General features: G+C 41.5%; 1 protein-coding gene across 3 annotated transcripts in view; it reads right to left on the bottom strand.

Moving 5' to 3' along the window:
• Positions 1–298: 298 nt before the first annotated feature.
• SMIM3 (small integral membrane protein 3) overlaps positions 299–21,561 on the bottom strand; it is a 28,784-nt gene continuing 7,521 nt past the window's right edge. The window contains exons 2-3 of one of the 3 annotated variants that reach the window (XM_060181333.1): positions 20,996–21,163; positions 299–1,686 (exon numbers count right to left, since the gene is read on the bottom strand). In XM_060181333.1, the coding sequence (XP_060037316.1) occupies positions 1,493–1,686; positions 20,996–21,056 (255 nt within the window). In that variant the 5' untranslated portion in view covers positions 21,057–21,163 and the 3' untranslated portion in view covers positions 299–1,492. Of the gene's footprint in view, positions 1,687–15,126; positions 15,190–20,995; positions 21,164–21,561 lie in introns of all 3 variants that reach the window. The other 2 variants (XM_060181342.1, XM_016185276.2) reach the window with 2 other exon arrangements.

Raw genomic sequence — 21,561 nt, 5'->3', positions numbered from 1 at the left:
TGTATTTCCCCAGGAACAGACCCAAGTCTCCAGCTGCATCCTAGAAATGTCCACCTGAATATCCCAAGCACTTCAAACTCAAGAGTAACCAAACTGACTTCATCTTACTCCCCCCACCATATAAACTGCACAGCTGCTCACCCATCTGCAGAAATTTATCCCCTCCAACCCATTTGATTCTGTTGTTGCCCTTTCTTCTTCGATGGTCAAACCGTCTTTAAGGTCCTTGAAAGAAGTGGAGTCATTTCACTCAAGTTCCTGAGCCTAAGAAGCACTCTTTAAAGAAAGACCTCAGACATGCTTTGTGTTAGACTTTATTAGAAATTCGTTTTAAACATCAGTGAAATTAGATTAAAGTAAAAGCATCATTTTCTCACAATAATATCCAGGTTTCTGGACTATCCACTTACATAATTTAATAAATCCCAGGACACTTCTGATTTGGGCTGAAGAGCTTAAGTGGTCCAGAAATCTTCTGATAAATATAAATCATAGCATCTAAAATAACCATTATCGTTTGGTGTCAGGTCCAAATGTCCAAGAAACATCTCTTAAAATGTAAGGGGGTGTCTTAGGTTGGTGGCAGCACTGGTGGGAGGGAGCCAAGGAGAGTGCTTCATTCAGTGGAGCTATTTTGAGCAGGAGTCAGAGCAGAGAGACACAGCTCCATTGTGTGGGGCATGCAAGGGGGAAGGATTCTGAAAGCTGGCCAGGGATCTCAGCTCTTCCTGGATGTACTCACACTGCTTGGATGTCAAAGCTATTAGACTCCAAGCTCAAAAAGAAGCCCATTACCCTAGCTAGCTCCCTTTACATTGCCAAGAAACGGGAAAAGCCCTCCTTCAGATTACACAAGGGCACAGAAACTGGTGATGACTCTGGAAAGCTCCACCCACCTACCACCTTCCTCTTTGCCATGCTTATTATACACCCTCCACCCCCACTAACTCAGAATGCTAGAGGAAAAAGAAGAAGAAAACTTAGAACTAGTGTGTTACTGGCCCCTTCGAATGAGAACATTGTGTCCTTTGTTTGTTCAGACCTGTGAGGCACTTGTAAAGGCTGAATTGCCCCTAAAGTTTCCCTCACCATTTTGATGACCACCATCACCAAGTAGGGTCTTAGGTTTTGCAAAGTTTCTCAATGTTCAGCAACAACACCTGTGTATGTATGGCTTTAATGCTCACAAACAGCTCTAACCTCGATGAAGACATTGTTTCTCATACTCCTTTGAGGTAGAAAGGACAAATATCATCATTCTCAGTTTGTAAGGAACCTGGGAACCAGAGAAGTAGATCCCTTGACCAAACTCACACAGCTGGCCAGTGACTGGCAGGATCAAAAACAGAACTCGGGCCTCCTCTTACATGTCGTGCTTCAGAGTCCATGTGCCAGTATCCTGCTGAGTTCTTGGGGGAAAAGAGAGAGAGAGAGATAAAGAAGTCAATGCAGGAGGGGAATGCTGGCTTCATCCCCCATTCCTGGGAATCCCTCAGACTGCCCCATTGAGAATGGGGTGAGTTCGCATGCGGTAGATGATGACAGCAGTGGCTGGGCACAGCAACAAGGATGTCATGATGACAATGGTGGCCAGGATGATGAGGACAATGACCCAGATGTCCAAGATGTGCTTGGGGAGCACAGCTTCCACAGGCACCTGGCTAACAGCATCCATGCTGCTCCACTCTGCAAGAGACGTTTAAAAAAATTACTGTTTTGCACCTTTCTCCGGCTCCCCAGAGATGGAAGTTTGCTCCAGAAAGCAGAAACTTGTTCATTTACTAGCTGTGCTAGCTTTAAGATTGCCCCATCAATAAAAAATAACAACAATAGGGGCCAGGCAGTGATGCACCTGACTGAGTACACAAATTACCATGTGCAAGGACCTAAGTTCAAGCCCAGCCCCCACTCCCACCTGCAGATAAGAAAGCTTCATGAGTGATGAAGCTAGGCTGCAGGTGTCTCTACTTCTCTCCCCAGCAGCTAAAGAAATTATGATTCAAAAAAGTAAAAAAAAAATGCTCTCCCATCTTTTCACTGCACAGTATCTTACTGCCCTAATATTCTTACCATTCTCCAGGTCAAAAGAAATCCTAAGCTACTTTTTACATAGTTAGATTCAAAGAATGTAACAAGCACATGTGTCCTCACACATTAGTAGCTGTTAGAAACAGTAATGTAAACAACTGAAAGGAAACTATTTTCATTTAGTTACTTGCTGTTAGGATATATGAAGTGGTTAAGCAATGCATAACTGTTTTCTGTTTGGTTTGTTTTGATGGGGGGGGGGCATCGCCAGGACTTCTTGCTCTGGGACTTTTTTCTTCTAAGTAGGAATAAAGAGGAGATACATATATGTTTATATGTCTGTCTGTCCCTCTCCATATATGTGTGTATGAAAAATGAATTCCATTTTTCTTTACTGTGTCCATTTAGATATAAAGGGATAGGAGGAGATGTTGCTGAGGAGTTATTCTGATGCAGTCTCCGCCCCCAGGTTTTACTACGCCCCGGGAAATCCTAGCAGTGCCCCCTTCAACCAATCCTGGCCCCACACGTCACCCCTGGTTGTCGCCCAATAAAAAGCCCCCTCACCCCCACTCCACCCCCCCCCCCCGGGCTCTCAGCTCCCCCTCTCTCAGATCTCGCCCCCTTCTCTCCCCCCCATGGTCAGGTAGTGGGGACGGCCATTGCCGGCTGGCCTCACGTGGTCTGAACCAAACCCCCCCATCCTATAATAAAGATTTGTGTACCCCTTTGCTCTGGACGTCCACTCTCTTCTCCGTGGTGCAGCCTGACACCAGACCACCACAACAACAGATTCCCACAGTCACCCAACACACACACAAACACACACACACACCCTACCCTACATCTCAGTGCACAATTAGAGAACCATAAGAGTAGTAACTTTATCCAGAGAGAGTACATAAGTTAGGAGCAACAACTTCCTGTAGTCCTTCTCATTTCTAAAATCTAAACTTCTGTGATTCTAGGTCCCAAGTAAAAATGGCAAATTCCAGTTATAGTTCCCGCTTTTACCTAATCAGTAACTTTCCCTTGCTAATGGCATTGGCTCCTTGCTCACTGTGTCACTGAGTAAAATGCTGACTGACCAAAGTAAAATCCCCAAGATACACAACATAAGTACGTGGAACAATAAAACAGAGTGTTTCCATAAAAACAAATACCAAGCAGCATGTTACAATCATCCACTCAATCCTTTAACAGATATGTATCATTGATATACACCAAGTATTGTTCTAAATGTGAACTTATTTAATCATGGTTAAGAGGAATTATAATGATCTGTGGTGAGTTTCAAAATATTTTAGGTGAAAGAAAATAAACTCCAGGATAATTTATACAGGATGGTTCCTTTGCATCATAGTTTACAGGATTAAGTAGACAGGCTAGGGTACAGAAATAAAAATATTTTATGGGTAGAATTACAAGAAAGTATTAATAGGAATCAACTTTGAGAGTTGGACTGGGAAAGGAAGGTTTTGTTTTCATCATCTTTTGATAATGTTTGAACTCTATAAATGTGAGTTTGCACCACTCATGATTTTTTATACCAACAGGGTTGAGAAAAGTGAAACAGGGATTTTTTTTTAATAATTCTCTATATTGGGGGCCTGGGCAGTGGCACAGCTGGTAGAGTGAATATGTTATAATGAATAGGGATCCAGGTTCAAGCCTCTGGTCCCAAGTCCCTGGTCCCCTCCTGCAAGGGGATAGCTTTACAAGTAAAGCAATGTTGCAGATATCTCTCTTTCTACTGACATCTTCTCTCTCCTTTCCTTGTGAATTTCTATCCCTATCCAATAAATAAATAAAATTTAAAAAGTTTTAAAATAATGATTTTCTATATTTAAGAAGGGTAAGTGCATACATAATCATTTTTAAGTTAGATAAAGCTAAAGTATGAGGCTAGCTTCACTGTCAGTAAATGTCATATCTTGTGCTAAGTGAGAAACACCAGAAAGCAATAAAAAAAAGAAAGACCCTGATCAATGGGTTCCACCCCAGACTCACTGAATTAGACTCTAGAAGGCAGGAGGAAGGCCTCTGGCCCCTATTTCCCAGGCGATTTGAATGCACAACTGAGTTTGTGAGCCACTGGATTCTACGATCTCTAGGGTTTCTGAGTCTTTCTAGCACTGTGACTTGAGAACTAATTCTTTGGTGCTCTGTAGTCAGTCTGGCTAGATCTGGGCATGTTCTGGGATAGAAAAGAAGCTGAATCCCAAACAGACATGATGGGCCTAGACCTCAAATAAATCCCTCTCTCCATTGTTACCGGTCATCTCTATCAAGAACAACAAAGCAGACCCCTTTGTGGGCCCCCATAGGACTTTGCCCTCAACGTGAACAACAACAGTAGAGAATGTTCCCCATCCTCCATAGGAGGATGGAAAATATTCTCTATGCTACACCTGAGGAAGATGGGTCCTGATATTGGGGCAGCTTGGAACATTCCTACTCATGACCAAAGAATGTGAACTCAGATCTACAGGGATGCAGAGGTCACATAGGCTCCTAAGCTGAATATGGGCCCCAGATCACATCAAACTGATGGAGTTATAGTCAACAATATTTATACCCCTTTCCCATTTGGGAAACTACTCTCTTCCCTGATCCAGCTTTCTGGTCCTTTTTGCAGCCATGACATCAACATCATCTCCCCAGACAATAACTTGGATCCACCTGCATATCAGATGTCAGGCTCAGGGAAGAAAAAAAAAATTAGTATAGCCACAGGCCCTTTCGAATATAACTAAAACATGCCTACTAGCTATCTACAAAACGGAGACCCCCCCCCACCCCTCAACACTTCATCTGCACTACTCCAGCCTTTAGGTTCATGATTAATCAACAACTTGTTTGGCTTTATATGTTAACTCTCTTTTCAGCCACCAGGTTCCAGATGCTAGCATTATGCCAACCAGACTTCTCTGGACAGAGAACCCCACCACTATGTCCTGGAACTCCAATTCCCCAGAACCCCGCCCCACTAGGGAAAGAAAGAGGCAGGCTGGGAGTGTGGATCGGCCTGTCAACACCCATGTTCAGTGGGGAAGCAATTACATAAGCCAGACCTTTTACCTTCTGCATCCCACAATGACCTTGGGTCCATACTCCCAGAGGGTTAAAGAATAGGAAAGCTATCAAGGGAGGGGATGTGATATGGAGTTTTGGTGGTGGGAACTGTGTGGAGTTGTACCCATCTTATCCTATGGTTTTGTCAGTGTTTCCTTTTTATAAATAAAATAAAATAAAAAGATAAGCTGAAGGAGGAGGAGGAAACAGAAGAATGGAGGAGAAGAAAGAAAGAATGAAAAGAAAGAAAGAGGAGAAGGGAAGGAGGAGGAGGAGAAGAGGAAGAAGAAGAGGAAGAAGGAGAAGGAGAAGGAGCCTCTACAGTGCTCCCTGGGCTAATAAGATTACCCAGATGCCCTTGCTTTGCCTTGATAATGTGAAGACTTTTTTGCTTGACTCACAGCAGGCAGACATAGTTAAAAGGGAAGAGAGGAAGGATAAATCATGCTTTGTGGTCTCCCAATTACATCAACAGAGAGTTTGCCTTAGGCAAAGGAACTTCACAAAAACCCTTTCCAGTAAATCCATTAACATCAAACAGTTCCTGTGACTCCAAATGCCAGGAGTACGCAATCTCCCTGGCAGGTTTCCATAAACCAAACCTGTCACTCACAGGAACTCAGTCTTCAAGGGTTTACCTACAAGGAATAAGCCTATTACTGAAGTAAAAACCAGTCTTATTCTACAGATGGCAGATCTTAAGTCCAGAAGTTTCCCCCTACCTTCAACTCCATCGATATATAAACCTGACAAAGATATAAATCAGGGCTGGGTGCTGTTACACATACATGCACAAAGATCCAGGTTCAAGCCCCTGGTCCCTATCCGCTAAGGGAAAACTTCACAAGTCATAGTAAGAGATGCAGGTGTCTCTGTTTCACTCCGCCTCCCTCTCCCTCTCTATCTCTCTCTAAGAAAAAGGAAAAAAAGGCCACTGGGAGTGCTAGAGTCTACATGCAGGTATGAAACCCCAGAAATAACCATGATGGCAAAAGAGAATGATATAAATTAGGACACATCACTAACCCTAAAATAAAAAATTAGCACAAGTAGGTGAATAAAAAGCTTTTCCTATAACCAGCATCCTAGACTATCAAAATTATGTTTTGCACATGAAATTTTTAAAGCTCCCAACATACATACACACACAGAGAAGAACTGTGCAGGGGAGACAGCATAATGGTTATGCAAAAAGATTCTCACTTCTGAAACTCTGAAATTTCAGACCAATCAAAATTCAACCCAGCACCAACATAAAACAAAGTTGAGCAGTGAGAGAGAGAGAGATTGAGAGAGAATGGGAAAGGAAAAGAAAGGAAAGGAAAAGAGAGGAGAGGAAAGGGGAGGGGAGGGGAGGAGAGGAGAGGGGAGGGGAGGGGAGGGGAGGCAAAGGAAGGGAAGGGAAGGGAAGGGAAGGGAAGGGAAGGGAAGGGAAGGGAAGGGAAGGGAAGGGAAGGGAAGGGAAGGGAAGGGAAGGGAAGGGAAGGGAAGGGAAGGGAAGGGAAGGGAAGGGAAGGGAAGGGAACATTGGCGTAGATGCTGGCACACCTGGTTAAGCACACACATTACAGTTCACAAAGACCCAGGTTCAAGTTCCTGGTCCCCATCTGCTGAGGGAAAATTTCACAAGGGGTGAAGCAGGGCTGCAGGTGTCTCTCTGTCTCTTTCTCTATCTCTCCCTTCCCCTCAATTTCTCCCTGTCTCTATCCAATAATAAATAAATAATATTTAAAAGAAATAAGGAAGGAAGGGAAAAGGAAAGAGGACAAAGAGAGAGGAAGGGGAAAGGAAGGAAGAAAGGGGGATAAAGAAGAGCTGCTCTAGAATACTGGGGTGGGTGTGGAGGAGGAGGTTTCAGAGTTGTCCCATGAAGGGGAGCAAGGGCTGAATAAAAGCCCTTAAAAGTCCCAAGCATTAGAGAGTAAGGTGCTGGCCTCCTTACATAAACAAAATTAAGCCATAACACAGGAAATGTATGTTATAATAACATTAAAGTCATTTTAACTGAAAAAAGCTGAGAAAATCACTTTCCACAGTTATCTTTTGGTGTTCCTGCTTGGCACCATTTGCTCACTTGGTACAGCAAAGCTGTCCAACTTCCCCTTTATGTCTTGGGCTTCACAAAATAATTTGGAAACCATAGACTGTGATGTTCCATAGACTCTTCCAAAGCTACTGCTCTAAGACTCTAAGGATGATCATTCATGTTAAACAAAAGAGGTTCTCAGGGAACTCAGACTCCCCAGCTTCACCTCGGTCTTCAGAAAAGTCTGCAGTGACATGCTCCCTCGCTTCCTCCTTTTCCAATTGTAAAAGAAACATTTTGTCCCAGAAATAAAACCTATGGTGGTCATGTGTTCCACATCTTTAATAGCATGCTGGAAAGTCTTGCTTGAGGAAAAAACAGAACTGGAAGCTTCTTCTAGTTGACTGAAGCTTGACTTTTAATTGAGTATTCTGGTGTACCAGTTCCTGTGAGAGCACAAAACCTTTGCATCTAATTAAGAACCACCCACCAATCCACTTACCTTGTGCTTTGCCGATATTTTCACTAGGTATTTCTGATTGGTAGGTCATGTTGGAATATGGCCCAAGCCACTAATATTACAAATTTAACTTTATCACTGAATATATGTATTTATGACTACAGGAAGTAAAAACAGTTATTGAGCCTAAACCCCTTTCCTTTTAAACAGGCAAACTTTTATCTCCTACTTACTTATTCGTGAACAACTTTAAATTTTGGCATATGTTCCATGCAAGTTTGTCTTTAAAAAAAAACAAAATGCAGTAACTCCACACTGAGCATGGATGTCATTAGTACCAGCAACCCTCTGACCTCAGCCACGTCTTACAACAGCCCCAGGAACTGGATGCATCACAGTTCCTTTTTTACACAATATGGTCAACTCAACAAACACTCTAGTAATTCCCAAATGACTACTTCTTGTCCATTAACCAGACTAAATGTAGGGTAAAAAAAAAAAAAAAGAAGAAGAAAAATCACAATTCCTCCACAGGAGACAAAAATTATACCAGCTCTACAGATATGAAATTCACCCTATCTATCAAGACTCCCACATGGCTCAATTTAGGAAGGGAAGGAGGGTGTTTTGCTGCCTATTGGCAAAACAAGTTTTACTTCTAGAAGCATTCTTCTTATTTTTCCAGTCAACCCATCATGTAACAAAGTTTCTAGTTCCAATAACAGCAACAACATATATGTATATCTGCATCGTTTAGGGGAGATCCTTGATGCCAAACAAGAGGACTTGCATGTCTGAGGCTCCAGAAATTCAAAGCTCAAGCTCTGGTGCTGCCATGTGCAAGGGCTGAAGGATGCTGTGGTCTCTCTCCCTCACTTTCATTGTCTATCTCTCATGAAAAATAAGTAGACACATTTAAAGTGCCCTAGTGCTAAGAGTGAACTGGGAGTGTATCAATCCCAAACATTATAGTCCAACTACAAACCATACCATAGTACCTGAAATTGAATTGTTTGTTCCGTAGTACCAGGACTTCTAAGCAGCTGGCAGAAGTAATCCTACATCTTCTGTCATAGAAATAACAGCACAGGTAGGGCTTCAATTTTTTTCAAGTATACTATCCAACGCACAACCCAAAATCAGCAGAAAAATGAGAAAAGGCAAGATGACAAGAGCAAAGTCATAAAAAAACCACAGACAACAAGCACAGACCTCTATGAGCCTCAGACATTAGAGCTGTCAGATAGACACACATTCTATTGAATTTTTTAAATGATTATGTTTAAGGAGGAAAAAAAATTCAGGATTTAGAGTTTTAACAGGAAACTGAAGACCATTAAAAGAAAAAAAAACACAATTTTTTTAAGCAAATGAAAATTCTATAACTGAAAACAACAAAAACAGACATTAAAATTCAGTAGGTAGGCTTAAGGATGGATATGACATAGTTGAAAAAAGAGTTATTGAGTCAGATAGTGGCACACTTTGTTGCGCGCACATGCTACCATACATAAGGAATAAGGTTTGAACCCTCTTGAGAGCACGTGTGACAACTCAAGTAACATGGCTTCAGTCCCTAACTCACACCTGCAGGGGAGAAGCTTCATGAGTAGTGAAGCAGTGTTGCAGCTGTCTCTTTCTTTCTCCATCTCTATCTCCCCATCATCCCTCAACTCTCTGTCCTTTCAAATATAAGAAAAATAAAATAAAGCAAAAACTTATTGAACTAGGTGAGATAGCATAATAGTTATGCAAATAGATTTTAATGCCTGAGGCTCTGAGGTCCCAAGTTTAATCACTCATACCACCAAACCTGAGCAGTGCTCTGGTAATAATAGTAATAGTATTATTTCCAATTTTAAAAAATTATTGATCTAGAGGATAAATTTAAAAAAGAAACTCAGAATGAAGTAAGAACTAATAAACAGATGGTGGCCTGGAAGGTGGTACAGTGGTAGAAATCTGGACTTGGAAGTATGAGGTTCTTAGTTTAGTCCTGGCATCATATATGCAAGAGTGATAGTCTGGCTCTCTCTTTTTCTCAATAACCCCCTCTCTTCTTTTTTTTTTTTAATAATAGCACCACTCACTCTGGCATATAGTGATGAGGAGAACTGAATGTGGAACTTTGGGGCCTCAAGCATGACAGTCTCTTTGCAGAAACACTACACTTTCTCTCCAACACTTTAAAACAAAACAAGATGGAAAATACGGAAAACAGGGCATAGAGGAAATGGTATACCATATAGGTATTTGGAGCTCTTGAACGAGGTTGAAATAATGTTAGAATAAGTAGTGATAAAATTCCAAAGCTGATGAAAGTTATTGGTTCAAAAATTATGAAGCCCTATGAAATCCTAGTGAGAGAAATAAAATGAAATACGTATTTAGGTGCAATTTATAGTCAATCTGCTAAAAGCCAAAAACTGGAAGGGGGAAAAAGATTATCTTCAAACGGAAACCTATCAGACCAAGACCTAACTTATCAGAAGCAATAAAATCTAATTACAACAGATGACATTTCCAAAGATGAACAAAAATCACTGCCAAGAATTAAGATGAAATTTGAAGCTTTCAGACAAAAAATACACAACTAAATTATTCAATAATAGCAAATAAATTGAAGAAGAAATAGAATTAAAGTGCTCTGAATTTTTTCTTTTTGTAATGCCCAAAGAATCAAATAATATCAGACTTTGTTAGCTCAAGAATATATATTGTAATATCTAGGATAGTTATTTTAAAATAAATAAAGGTACATAACTTCCAGGAAAAAATAAGGAAAAAAGAAAAAACAGAGTAGTTGGGATACTGGAGAGCAAAGAATTAGTAGTTTAAACTCATTTATAAATATTATATATTTTTTATATATATAAACATATCACACACAGGCAAAATTGCTCACCTAGTCTGGTGCCTGTTCTGGCAACCAAGTGGCCAAAATTCTGCATTGGGGGAAGCTTCAGTGCTCTCACTGTCTCTCTCCAGAAAAAATCAGCTCAAAATGGCAAAGTCCAGCAATGGCAGTATAAAAAAAAAATAGAGGAGAAAAAGACATATGAATATTCAGAAAGATTAAAAATAAAAAAGATGCAAATCAGGGCCCAGCAAAGTAGATCAGCTATACATAGTATAAATGTTTTCATAAGTAAAACAGAAATGAATCCTATATAAACAAGTGTTTATTTATGAAGACAGTATTTCTACATGATAACAAAAGGTAAAATAATTTTCTCTTCTTTCTTTTTCAATTTCTTTTACCCTGAAATAATACAGAGAGTAAAATTTAGACTCGATCATCAATGTACCATTAATTTATTCACATGTTGTGTCACCATCACCACCATCAGTTTTCAGATCTCTGAAAAAAAAAAAAAACTAAAGCTATATCCATTAAACAAGAATTTCTCATGGCAACCTACATGGGATCTTGAGGCCCAGAGTCCTAAGCAACTTCACAAAAGGTGAGGCAGTTAATATGGTTTTCCAGGGAGAAAAAGAGAATGAGAAAGATAAAGAGATGACAGCCTGTCAGAATCGTGATGTATAAAGCTCCATATTCTGCATTTCATTCTTTTAAGATCCAAATGTGTGGTCCGGGAGGTGGCGCAGTGGCTAAGGAACTAGACTCTCAAGCATGAGGGCCTGAGATCAATCCCCGGCAGCACATGTACCAGAGTGATGTCTGGTTCTTTCTCTCTCTCTTCCTATCTTTCTCATTAATAAATAAAATCCTTAAAAAAAAATCCAAATGTAAACAAATCTAACAAAAGTTAATAGGTAAGGTTTTTATGTTTATATATTCCTAACTGTAAGAACATCAGAAAAGAGCGGCTGGGTAGTGGCATACCTGATTGAGTGCACATGTTACAATGCTGAAGGACCCAGGTTCAAGCCCTGGATCCCCATCTACAGGGGGAAAGCTTCACAAGTGTGGAGCAAGGCTCACTCTGTCTCTCTCCCTCTATCTTCCCCTTCCTCTTAAATTCTGACTGTCTCTATCCAATAAATAAAGATAAGAAAAGAAAAAAATTATCAGAGAAGAGAGAGAGACACTGGAGTCCTACTTGTGGGAGATTCCACCAAACTAGGTGAGAGAAAAGAAAAAAATCACATAGAATGAAGGGCCAGGAGAGGAATAGCAGACACCATTGTCTAAGTCCACAACCTTGCCCAGCACATATTCTATTGAACACAATCCATTTCTCCTTCCATACTGATGTCTTCCTTCTGTGTCCAGTGAGATTGGTACTGAATAAAGAGTTCCTAAATGAACAAATTCCTATGTTCCAAGATCCTATGTTCTGGTAGGATGATGGAGGTACTTCAGCTGGAGGAAATGCTTGAAAACAACAAAGAACAGCTTCCTTTCACATTTACTATGAACAAATGGTAAAGGCACAGGTTTGGATTTAAATGATTCCCCACTATTTAGGTGACCTCTCTTGAATAAGTAACTGAGAGCAGGTGAAATAGCTCACTTGAATCGCTTTGCCACATGCACAGCCAAGGTTTGAGCCAGGCCCCACTGTTTTAGAGGAAATTGCAGTGCTGTGGTCTATAAATAAATAAATAAATAAATAAAGTCACTAAAAGTCCTTTTTAAGATTTATTTATTGAGGTCAGGCAGTGGCGAACTTGGTTAAGTACACAAGGACCTAGGTTCAAGGAGCGAAGTAGTGCTGCAGATATCTCTCTGTCTCTGTCTCCCTAGAAGTCCATTTCCCCTCTCAATTTCTCTCTGTCCTATCAACTAAAATAAAGCTTAAAAACAGATTTTTTTTAAAAAAACGATGTGTTTATTTTTGTGAAAGAGAAATTTAAAGATCAAAGCACTATGCGGCTCTGGCATGTGGAAGTATGGGGGATTGAATATGGGGTGTCTGGGGCCTCAAGCATGCAAGTCCTAGGAGCCCTCTCCCCAACCCAGAAACCACAATTCCATTTTCTCAGCTGAAACCAAAAACAAAACTGGAAGATAATGCCTGCCTTTTAGAGGGTAAGAGAATTCCAAGAGATAAGTACACACAGTGCTTTCCAGTCTTCTGGCACACAGCAAACCCTCTACAAATATACAGATGATTAATAATGCCTGACTCAAGGGACTCACTACCACAGTAAAAAGCCTTCCCTCCTTCAGTTAGTGTTTGAGGACCACATCTTCACTTTGTCAACAAAGATGATAGGTGATTAATCATATTAATGAATCCTTTTTAGCAATCATTGTTTTTGCTGAGAGAAAGACCAGAGGACCACTCCATTGTTTTTATGTAATAATGGACTTCACGCACCCAAGATTGGTTCCACTGAGCCAACTTCCCAGCCTGAAAGACTTTTTAAAGATTTATTCTTATTCCATCCTCTGAAGGGAGGCTGGACAACATAGTCTATCTTCCACCTGAGGAAGATGGGTCCTGAAATTGGGGAAGCTTGGAATATTCCTACTCATGACCAAAGAATGCAAGCTTGATCTACAGGGATACACAGGTTACATAGGCTCCTAAGCTGAATATGGGCCCTAGATCACATCAAATCGATGGGGTTTACAGTCAATGATATTTATACACCTTTCCCATATTTGAGAGCTACTCTCTTCCCTGATCCAGATTTCTAGCCCTTTTTCCAGCCATGACATCATCTCCAGATAATAACTTGGGTCCACCTGCATATCAGATGTCAGGCTCAGAAAAAAAAAAACTAGTATAGTTATGGGCCCTTTGGAATATAACTAAAATAGGCCTACTAAATATCTACAAAATGGAGACTACCAACTCTTCATCTGCACTATTCCAGCCTTTAGGTTCATGATTAGTCAACAGCTTGTTTGGCTTTACATGTTAACTCTTCTTTCAGCCACTAGGTTCCAGATGCTAACATGATGACAACCGGACTTCCCTGGGCAGACGACCCCACCAATGTGTCCTGGAGCCCTGCTTCCTCAGAGCCCTGCCCCACTAGGGAAAGAGAGAGACAGGCTGGGAGTATGGATCAGCCTGCCAACGCCCATGTTCAGCAGGGAAGCAATTACAGAAGCCAGACCTTCCACCTTCTGCACCCCATAATGATCCTGGCTCCATACTCCCAGAGGCATAAAAAATAGGAAAACTATCAGGGGAAGGGATGGGATACAGAGTTCTGGTGGTGGGAATTATACGGAGTTGCACCCCTCTTATCCTGTGGTTTTTGTCAGTGTTTCCTTTTTATAAATAAAAGTTAAAAAATATGTATTTATTCTCATTTACTTGATATTAGATACAGAGAATTAGAAGTTGAAATGCAGAGGAAGAAAAGTCAGAGCCTCACTCCAACACATGTGCCACTGAGTCTCAAACCAAGATCCTCAGGGATGAGACTTCATTGCTCTACCAGTTGAACTTCTTCCTGGTTGCCCAAATGATATTTTTATCTCTGCCTTGTTTATAACATAGAAGAGAGAGAGAATTTCACATGAGACAGAGGGAGAGAGACAAGTCAGAACATCACGTGTGTACAGGAGGTGCCTGGGATCAGAAGGTGGATGTTCTGCTTGTTCTTTCCCCAGCTCCCCCATGATCTTTTTCAGTCAGTCAGCAGCACACATGAGTAACGTGGCTTATTTCTCCAGTGCAAGGATGAAACTGGTAGATTCAAAGTTCACTTTAATTCCATAAAAATTTTAGAACTATAGTTAACCCTGGGGATCAAGGAGTTTGGGAATAGAGATAGAGATAAATAAATAAAGAGCAATTAAAAAACTCTCTTCTGGGAGAAAAAGACTTATTCAATTACTACCACTAATTCCAAGACAAAGTGTCCCACTAAAAGCACAAATAACATGCCATTGAGAGAGAGAAAAGAGGGAGGAGTATTTCACAGAAGTTTAACTCCAGAGATTAAATGATCTTTACTTGAAGTCTGCTTTCCACCTTTATTAACAGGTGTGACTTCAGATAATTCTCTAAATCTCAGTCTTTATCATTAAAATAGGGGCACAAGTGGCCAGGGGTATGGCTCAGTGAGCTGAACTCAGTACCTGCACATATGAGGTACCAGGTTTGAACCCCAGCTCCATACATACATGCGAGAAGGGTACCCTGTCTTTCTATTTCTCTCTCATGAAATTAAAAAAAAAAAAACCAAGATAGAGACACTACACTTTGTGAAAATAAGTCAGTCAGACAGTATGTTTATAGTGCTGAAGCATAAGAAAAGCTCAAACCATATTACTTCTTATGCCTTTGCTTCTAAGTAAAACAGAAGATTCTGCAAAGTAGAAGCACTGAGAGATGAGCAGTGAGTGACACAGCCCATAAAGCACACATGTTATCATGTACAAGGACCCAAGTTCAAGGCCCCCAGACCGACCTACAGAGAGGGAGCTTCATGAGCAGTGGAGCAATGCTATAGGTATCTCCTCTACTCTGTCCCTCTCCTCATCCAATCTTCTCCTTTCCTATCTCTCATGCTCTATCAAAAAAAATACATATATATATATATAAACCAATCTTTAAAGGGTGGGGTAGAGAGCATAATAGGTTATTCAAAAAGAATCTCATACCTTAGGTTTCCAAGTCCTAGGTTCAATCACTCACACCATCACAAGTCAGAGCTGAGCAGTGCTCTAGTAAAAAAATGAACAAAGAAAAAATCCTGCTTTGAAAGAAAAAAAATTCAACAGAAAGAAATGGAGAGAAAGGCAAGGTGAGGTGAATAAATGTCATCAACAAAGCCCAGGGATGGTAAAATGCATGATGGGTGCATGACGCCCTTGTAGCTTTGGCAAAAGGCCTCACGTCTTTGTTTCAGTTTCACTTGTCAAGTGGGAATACTCATAGCAATAAGAGTCACTAATTCAGGGAGTTGGGCAGTGGTGCAGCGGGTTAAGCGCACGTGACGCAAAGCTCAGGGATCGGCATAAGGATTCTGGTTCGAACCCCCGGCTCCCCACCTGAGAGCAGTCACTTCACAAGCGGTGAAGCAGGTCTACAGGTATCTATCTTTCTCTCCCCCTCTCTGTTTTCCCCCTTCTCTCTCCATTTTTCTCTGTCCTATCCAACAATGACAACATCAATAATAACTACAACAATAAAATAACAAGGGCAACAAAAGGGAATAAAGAAATAAATCTTTTTTAAAAAAGAGTCACTAATTTATAGAGCCATGAAAGTTGGACAAACATTAATGAGTACATAAAGAACTCACTAGGACCATGTGTCTTGCACAGTGCAAGGATTTAATAAAAGTTATTGTGGGTTAGTGAACACAGTATAGCTCCTAAAGTCTGAATTCAGAGGCCCCACGATTCACTGGAGCCTCTGTGCTGCTCCCTGACCTAAGAAACCATAAAGGCAGTTTTGTTAAAACATAACCTTTTGAAAGAGTCTACCTGGGCATGGACCTTCTTCCGGAAGCACACACCCTACAAATATGAATTTCAGCTAACAGTTAACTTTTAAGAAACTGCCAGCAATTATCCAACCGGTTTGACGACCAAGGAGTTGACTGAGGAAGAAGGCAATACAAGAAATGACTTCCTGCTAGTAGGTAAACTGCTAATCCCAGAGTGGGAGGAAAGGCAGAGAGAGCCAGGTGGTTTCCTACAGGAGTGGTCCGTCCTAGTCCAGCACTGACAGAGCTCTCAGCAGGCAGAATCGGTGCTGTTTCATTCCCACCAGACTCAGAGGCCGATAAGGAACCAGCTTGAGTAACTGGTGTTGAGGATGTCTCTACACTCATCTTACAGGATGTGAACAATGTGGCTGGTGGTTCCTAGGGTGTCAGACTCAGGGTGTTACCAGAAATGGCCCTCCCACAACTGTTTCCTCAAAAAGAGCAGATGAGATTGTCAAAGAATGCAGCAAGTAGGCCAAACAGTAAGGGCAACTCTCAAAAATAAAACAACAAAATGCATCCATGAGCCACGTCATAGCTTGGAGGACCAAGTGCCCTATCTCACCCATGCTTCAAGTACTTTAATCTGGCTGTTCCCTCTAGAATGCTCTTCCTGGGGGCTGGGTGGTGACAGGTCTGGTTAAGCGCACGTTACATACAATGTGCAAGGACCCAAGTTCAAGCCCCCACTCCCAACCTACCTACTTCAAGAGTAATGAAGAAAGTACTGCAGGTATCTCTCCATCTCCCTTTCTATTTTCCCCTCTCCTCTTAATTTCTCTCTGTCTTATCAAATAATGAAAAAAAAATGTTCTTCCTTCCAGATTTTCTGTATCTAGAAACAATGTCTCATTGGCCATGACCTCGATCTAAACGTCTCCTCTCTAAAAAACCTTTCCATATCCACTGTTAAATGACCACCCTTATCCACTAGTCTCCCACTATCTCATATTTTATTTTGTTTTTTTTTCCACAGGTTTATTTGCACAACCTAAAAATAGCTTGACTATCAAAGAAGGGGGACAAAGGGTAGATAAATCAGGTAGAAGGCAGGGATCAGTTATAGGGTGAAGAATAGAAATGGGCTTTTAGTGGAGAATTTACTGTAGTATACACACATATTGACTAATAAGTAAGCATACCTGAAACTTAATGTTGGAGAGATAGCTCAACTGGCAGAGCAAAGGGCTTTCATGCCTGATGCTCCTGGTTCAAACCCTAGCATGCATGTACAAGAGTGGTACTCTGGCTTCTATCTCCCTCTCTTCCTTTCTCTCTCTCTGCATGTGAAAGTCTGTCTCTCTAATATGAAATAAATAAATATAAATATTTTTTAATTAAGTTGTCTTTATAAAAATGCTGTGCAACTTGAATGCAATAAAAACTTCAATAAATACATTTTAAATACAATTCACTTGATTGCTGTATTTGTTTTTATTAGTCACTTTTGCCTATTCAAACACAAGCACAAAGAGAGCAAACCCTCACCTCTTACTTGATGCCTAGCACAAAGCAAGTGCCCCGCAAATGTATTGGGCTGTTGGAAAAGTCATGACACATTTTTGCATAGAAAAACAAAAAAAAAAATACATCATGACTTTTTCCGGCAGCCCACAGAATGAAGGAAGGAAGAAATTCAGGCTGGAAATTTTCAGATGTGAGCTTGAGTCTTGGAACTCAATTGGTAGGGAGAGTCCAGCAAGATCCTCGCTCCAATGTCCCTAAAAGTCAGAATTCTACTTCTAAAGTAGAATGATATCCACTGACTTAATGGTTTCTGGATAATTTGCACCTTCAACAAAGACTATGTAATATGTAATCCCTTTTTTTCCCTTTTTCATGTCTTCTTTCTTAAAATAAGTATTTTTAACATTTTATTTATTTATTGGCTAGGGACAGAGAAACTGAAGAAGAAGGGGAAGATTAAAAGGGAGACAGAAAGACAGACATCTGCCACATTGCTTCACCACTCTTGAAGCTTAGTCCCCTGCAAGTGAGAACTGGGGGCTTGAACCCTGGCTCCTCGCACATGTATGTTCAACCATGAACACCACCACCCACTCTGTTTTGTTTTAACTATACTATTCGATTCTGGCTTATGGGGACTGAAACTGGGACCTCTGAGGCTCATGCATTAAAGTCTTTGGTATCATTATGCCATCTCCATATATATTCTCAGGCCTGTCTTGCATACATCAGGCAGAGGAGGAGTGGCCTTTCATAATGAAGTCCTCTAGAGCTGGATTCTCTCTTGTTTTGGTTTGGTTTGGTTTGGTCTCCTGTTTTGCTCAACTCTTGCTGGGGAATGAGCCTGGGACCTGAGAGCATCAGGTATGAAAGACCTTTGCATAACCATCATGCTATCTCCCCAGCCTCTTGCTTGAGCTGATACGTGAAAATTCCAGTTCTGATTCCTGATGTTCAAGATCAAGGCAGGTGCTGAGGCTTGCTGCCCAGTGTATAGTCTTTTATCCTCTGCTCTCAGAAGAAGGCAAGAAGAGTGAGAAAAAGGAGAGGACTTCCGGTGCCAAGTCCAGTGTGAGAAGTTTAGTACTTCTAATTTCACTAATTTCTAATTTCACTAATTTCACACTTACTGACATAATTCCCTTCCTCTATAACTGTCATCCTTAAACATTGACCAACCCAGCATAGAGTCTATTTCACCAGGAACATTATTTCCCTCCCAACCCCCCAACCAAAAAAAATAGACAGCACACACAACTACCAAAATATGTCATGAAGCAAATTGGAGGCCTCTCTCCAATGACCCCAGGTCTCTGAGGAGCACTCTGTTCTCATTTTACCCTTACTTGGCTTCAGTCTCTTCCAAAATTCTTAACATGTCTAAAGACATGTTCCCTGCCTGAGTTTCTATCTTATCTTCTGTGACTGGAAAAATGGAAAAATACCAGGATAATTCAAAGAGACCAGAGAGCAGCCAGGGCTGTTCAAGACTGCACGTACCATCTAACCCAGCCAATCACAGAGTCTTAGAAACCAACAGGGAACCAGGGAGGAGAAACCCAGGCCAAATCCACCGCATCCTGTTCAAGCCTTTACCATCCATCACTTTTATTTACGGTGACTAAGGGCCTGCTGTGAGCTGGAACAGGGTAGCACGTGGCCAGAGAAGAAGAGGGGGGGAAGCTTTAGGGTGGGGCAGACAAGAGGGGGCTCCCTTAGCAAAGTTGCAAGGGCAGAGATGTTAATCCCCTGCCTTGCTTGGAAATAAGTCACTCATTCCAAAGTGGGTCTCACTGTATACAGTAGGTGGAATAACAGTGTCAAGCTCTGGTTTCCGGAAGTTTGAGAAAGGAAGTATGACTGGGAGGGAACAATCTCAAGAACACAGACAAAGGGTAGTTCTGCAGATATGGTAAAAGGTAACAGTTCTATGATGAAGAAAATTGGCAAGATAGCCGGCTGGTCCCAGTTTAATCACAGGAGATCTTAGAAATGAAGGGGGTCTGGAGTTCAGGAAATAGTTCAGCCTGCTGAAACACTGACTTGTATGCCTGAAGGGGGTCTGGGAGATGACAGTGGGCAAAAAGCATACTTTATCATGTATGAGGAGCTGGGTTCAATCCCATGCTCTCCATGAGAGCAGCAATGATAATGCCATGGAATTCTAAGGATAGTGGAGAACCAAGGAAGTGATGTAGTGAATAAAGCATTAAACTCTCAAAACACAAGGTCCCAAGTTTGATGCCTGTTACAATATGTGCCAGAGTGATGCTCTGGCTCTGATGAGGGGGGGGGGGGGGGGAGAGACGCTTACTCTCTTTCACTAATTAATAAATATATCTTTTTTTTTTACTGAGCCAGGGAAGAAGCTCAGTGCTATCATATATGTGCAAGGGCTTGGATTCATTCCCCAACATCATACACACACACACACATACACACACACACACACACTAAGGTAGAAGAGTCAGAGAAGTATGACTTGAATCACTCAGACTGGTTTCAAAGAGGGTGAGGGAGCTATGAGACAAAGAGTGCAACGGCTGGTAAAAGCTATAACCTATCTAAACTTCAGCAAAAAAAAAAAGAAGAAGAAGAAGAAGAAAAACAAAATCATGGTTCTGTAACCACAGGAACTGAATTGTGTCAGCAACTCAAACACGCAGGGAACTTTTTCTCCCCTAACAATATCAACTGCCTAATGATGCCTCAATTTTATTCTAAGGACACTTGCACCTAGCTCCTACATAACTATAATACAATAAACCTGGAAACTTTTAAGACACTAAATTTGTGGCAATTTGCTACTTTTATTAATTTATTTATTTTTACAATAAGAGGTAGAAAGGAAGTGAAAGAGACCACAGCAACTAAGTTTCCCTCAATGTGGTGGGGACCTTGCACGTGGCAAAGCATCATACTATCCTATTTCACTAGCCCTTAAATCTGTAGTTATTCATTCAAGCATTAGAAAATGAGTACCCAGGGAGTAGGGACTGCCACCTCTCCAGATTCAAAGGAGGTCTCGAATCTTTACATCAGGCTCAACCTGACGCTGTTAACTGGCTACGGAAGAAGGGCAAACGCTAGAAGAAGAAGGGCAGCAGCGCAGCAAGTTGAGCGCAGGTAGTGCAAAGCTCAGGAACCGGCAAGAGGATCCTGGTTTGAGCACCGGGCTTCCCACCTGCAGGGGAGTTGCTTCACAGGTGATGAAGCAGGTCTGCAGGTGTCTGTCTTTCTCTCCCTCTCTCTGTCTTCTCCTCCTCTCTCCATTTCTCTCTGTCCTATTCAAGAACAACAACATCAATAACAACAATAACTACAACAATAAAACCAGGGCAACAAAAATTAATAAATAAATATTAAAAATAAAAGATAAAGATAATGAGTGCCCTGTGCAGCTCAGAGAAAGATTTTTTCTCAGACTGGATCTCAGTCTCACATCAGTCTGTTGGAAAGGACAGGCAAAGTGCTATCTTACAGACTCTTTTCCTGACATCCTGTCCTCTCCACATCCCTGCCACATTGAAAAGGAGGAGGAGGAGGGCTGGAGAGGAGAGATAGCTCACCAGGTAGGAAATGTGCCTTGCCATGAACACAGCCCAGGATGAAGGCCCCTGCATCACACATGGAAGTTGTTATAGTGCTAGAGAAAGCTCCACCACTGTTATATCTGTGTCTCACTCTCTGCCTGAATGAAAAGGTGGTCCAGAAATCACACGTGCACAAAGATCCATCTGTGAAAAAGAACAGAGAGCTAGGGAGAAAGCTCATTGCTAGAACACAGGACTTGCATACCTGTGACCCCCAAAGGCCTCTTGTTCAATCTCCCAACATCGCTACATCAGAGCTGGGCAGTGCTCTTCCTCCGTCACTCATAAAAATGAATAACTGTAGGGGGCTGGGTGGTGGCACACAGGGTAAAGTGCACATGGCACAAAGCACAAGGACCACCTTAAGGATCCTGGTTTGAGCCCCCTGGCTCCCCACATACAGGGGGGTCGCTTCATAAGCAGTGAAGCAGGTCTGCAAATGTCTTTCTGTCCTCCCTCTCTGTTTTCCCCACCTCTCTTGATTTCTCTCTGTCCTATCTAATGACAATAACAATAATAATAACAATGATAAACAACAAGGG

Source organism: Erinaceus europaeus, chromosome 2 (assembly GCF_950295315.1).
Source record: "Erinaceus europaeus chromosome 2, mEriEur2.1, whole genome shotgun sequence".
NCBI lineage: Eukaryota > Metazoa > Chordata > Mammalia > Eulipotyphla > Erinaceidae > Erinaceus > Erinaceus europaeus.
The sequence above is the reverse complement of the archived record's forward strand: the minus strand, read 5'-3'. Positions and strand labels throughout refer to the sequence as shown.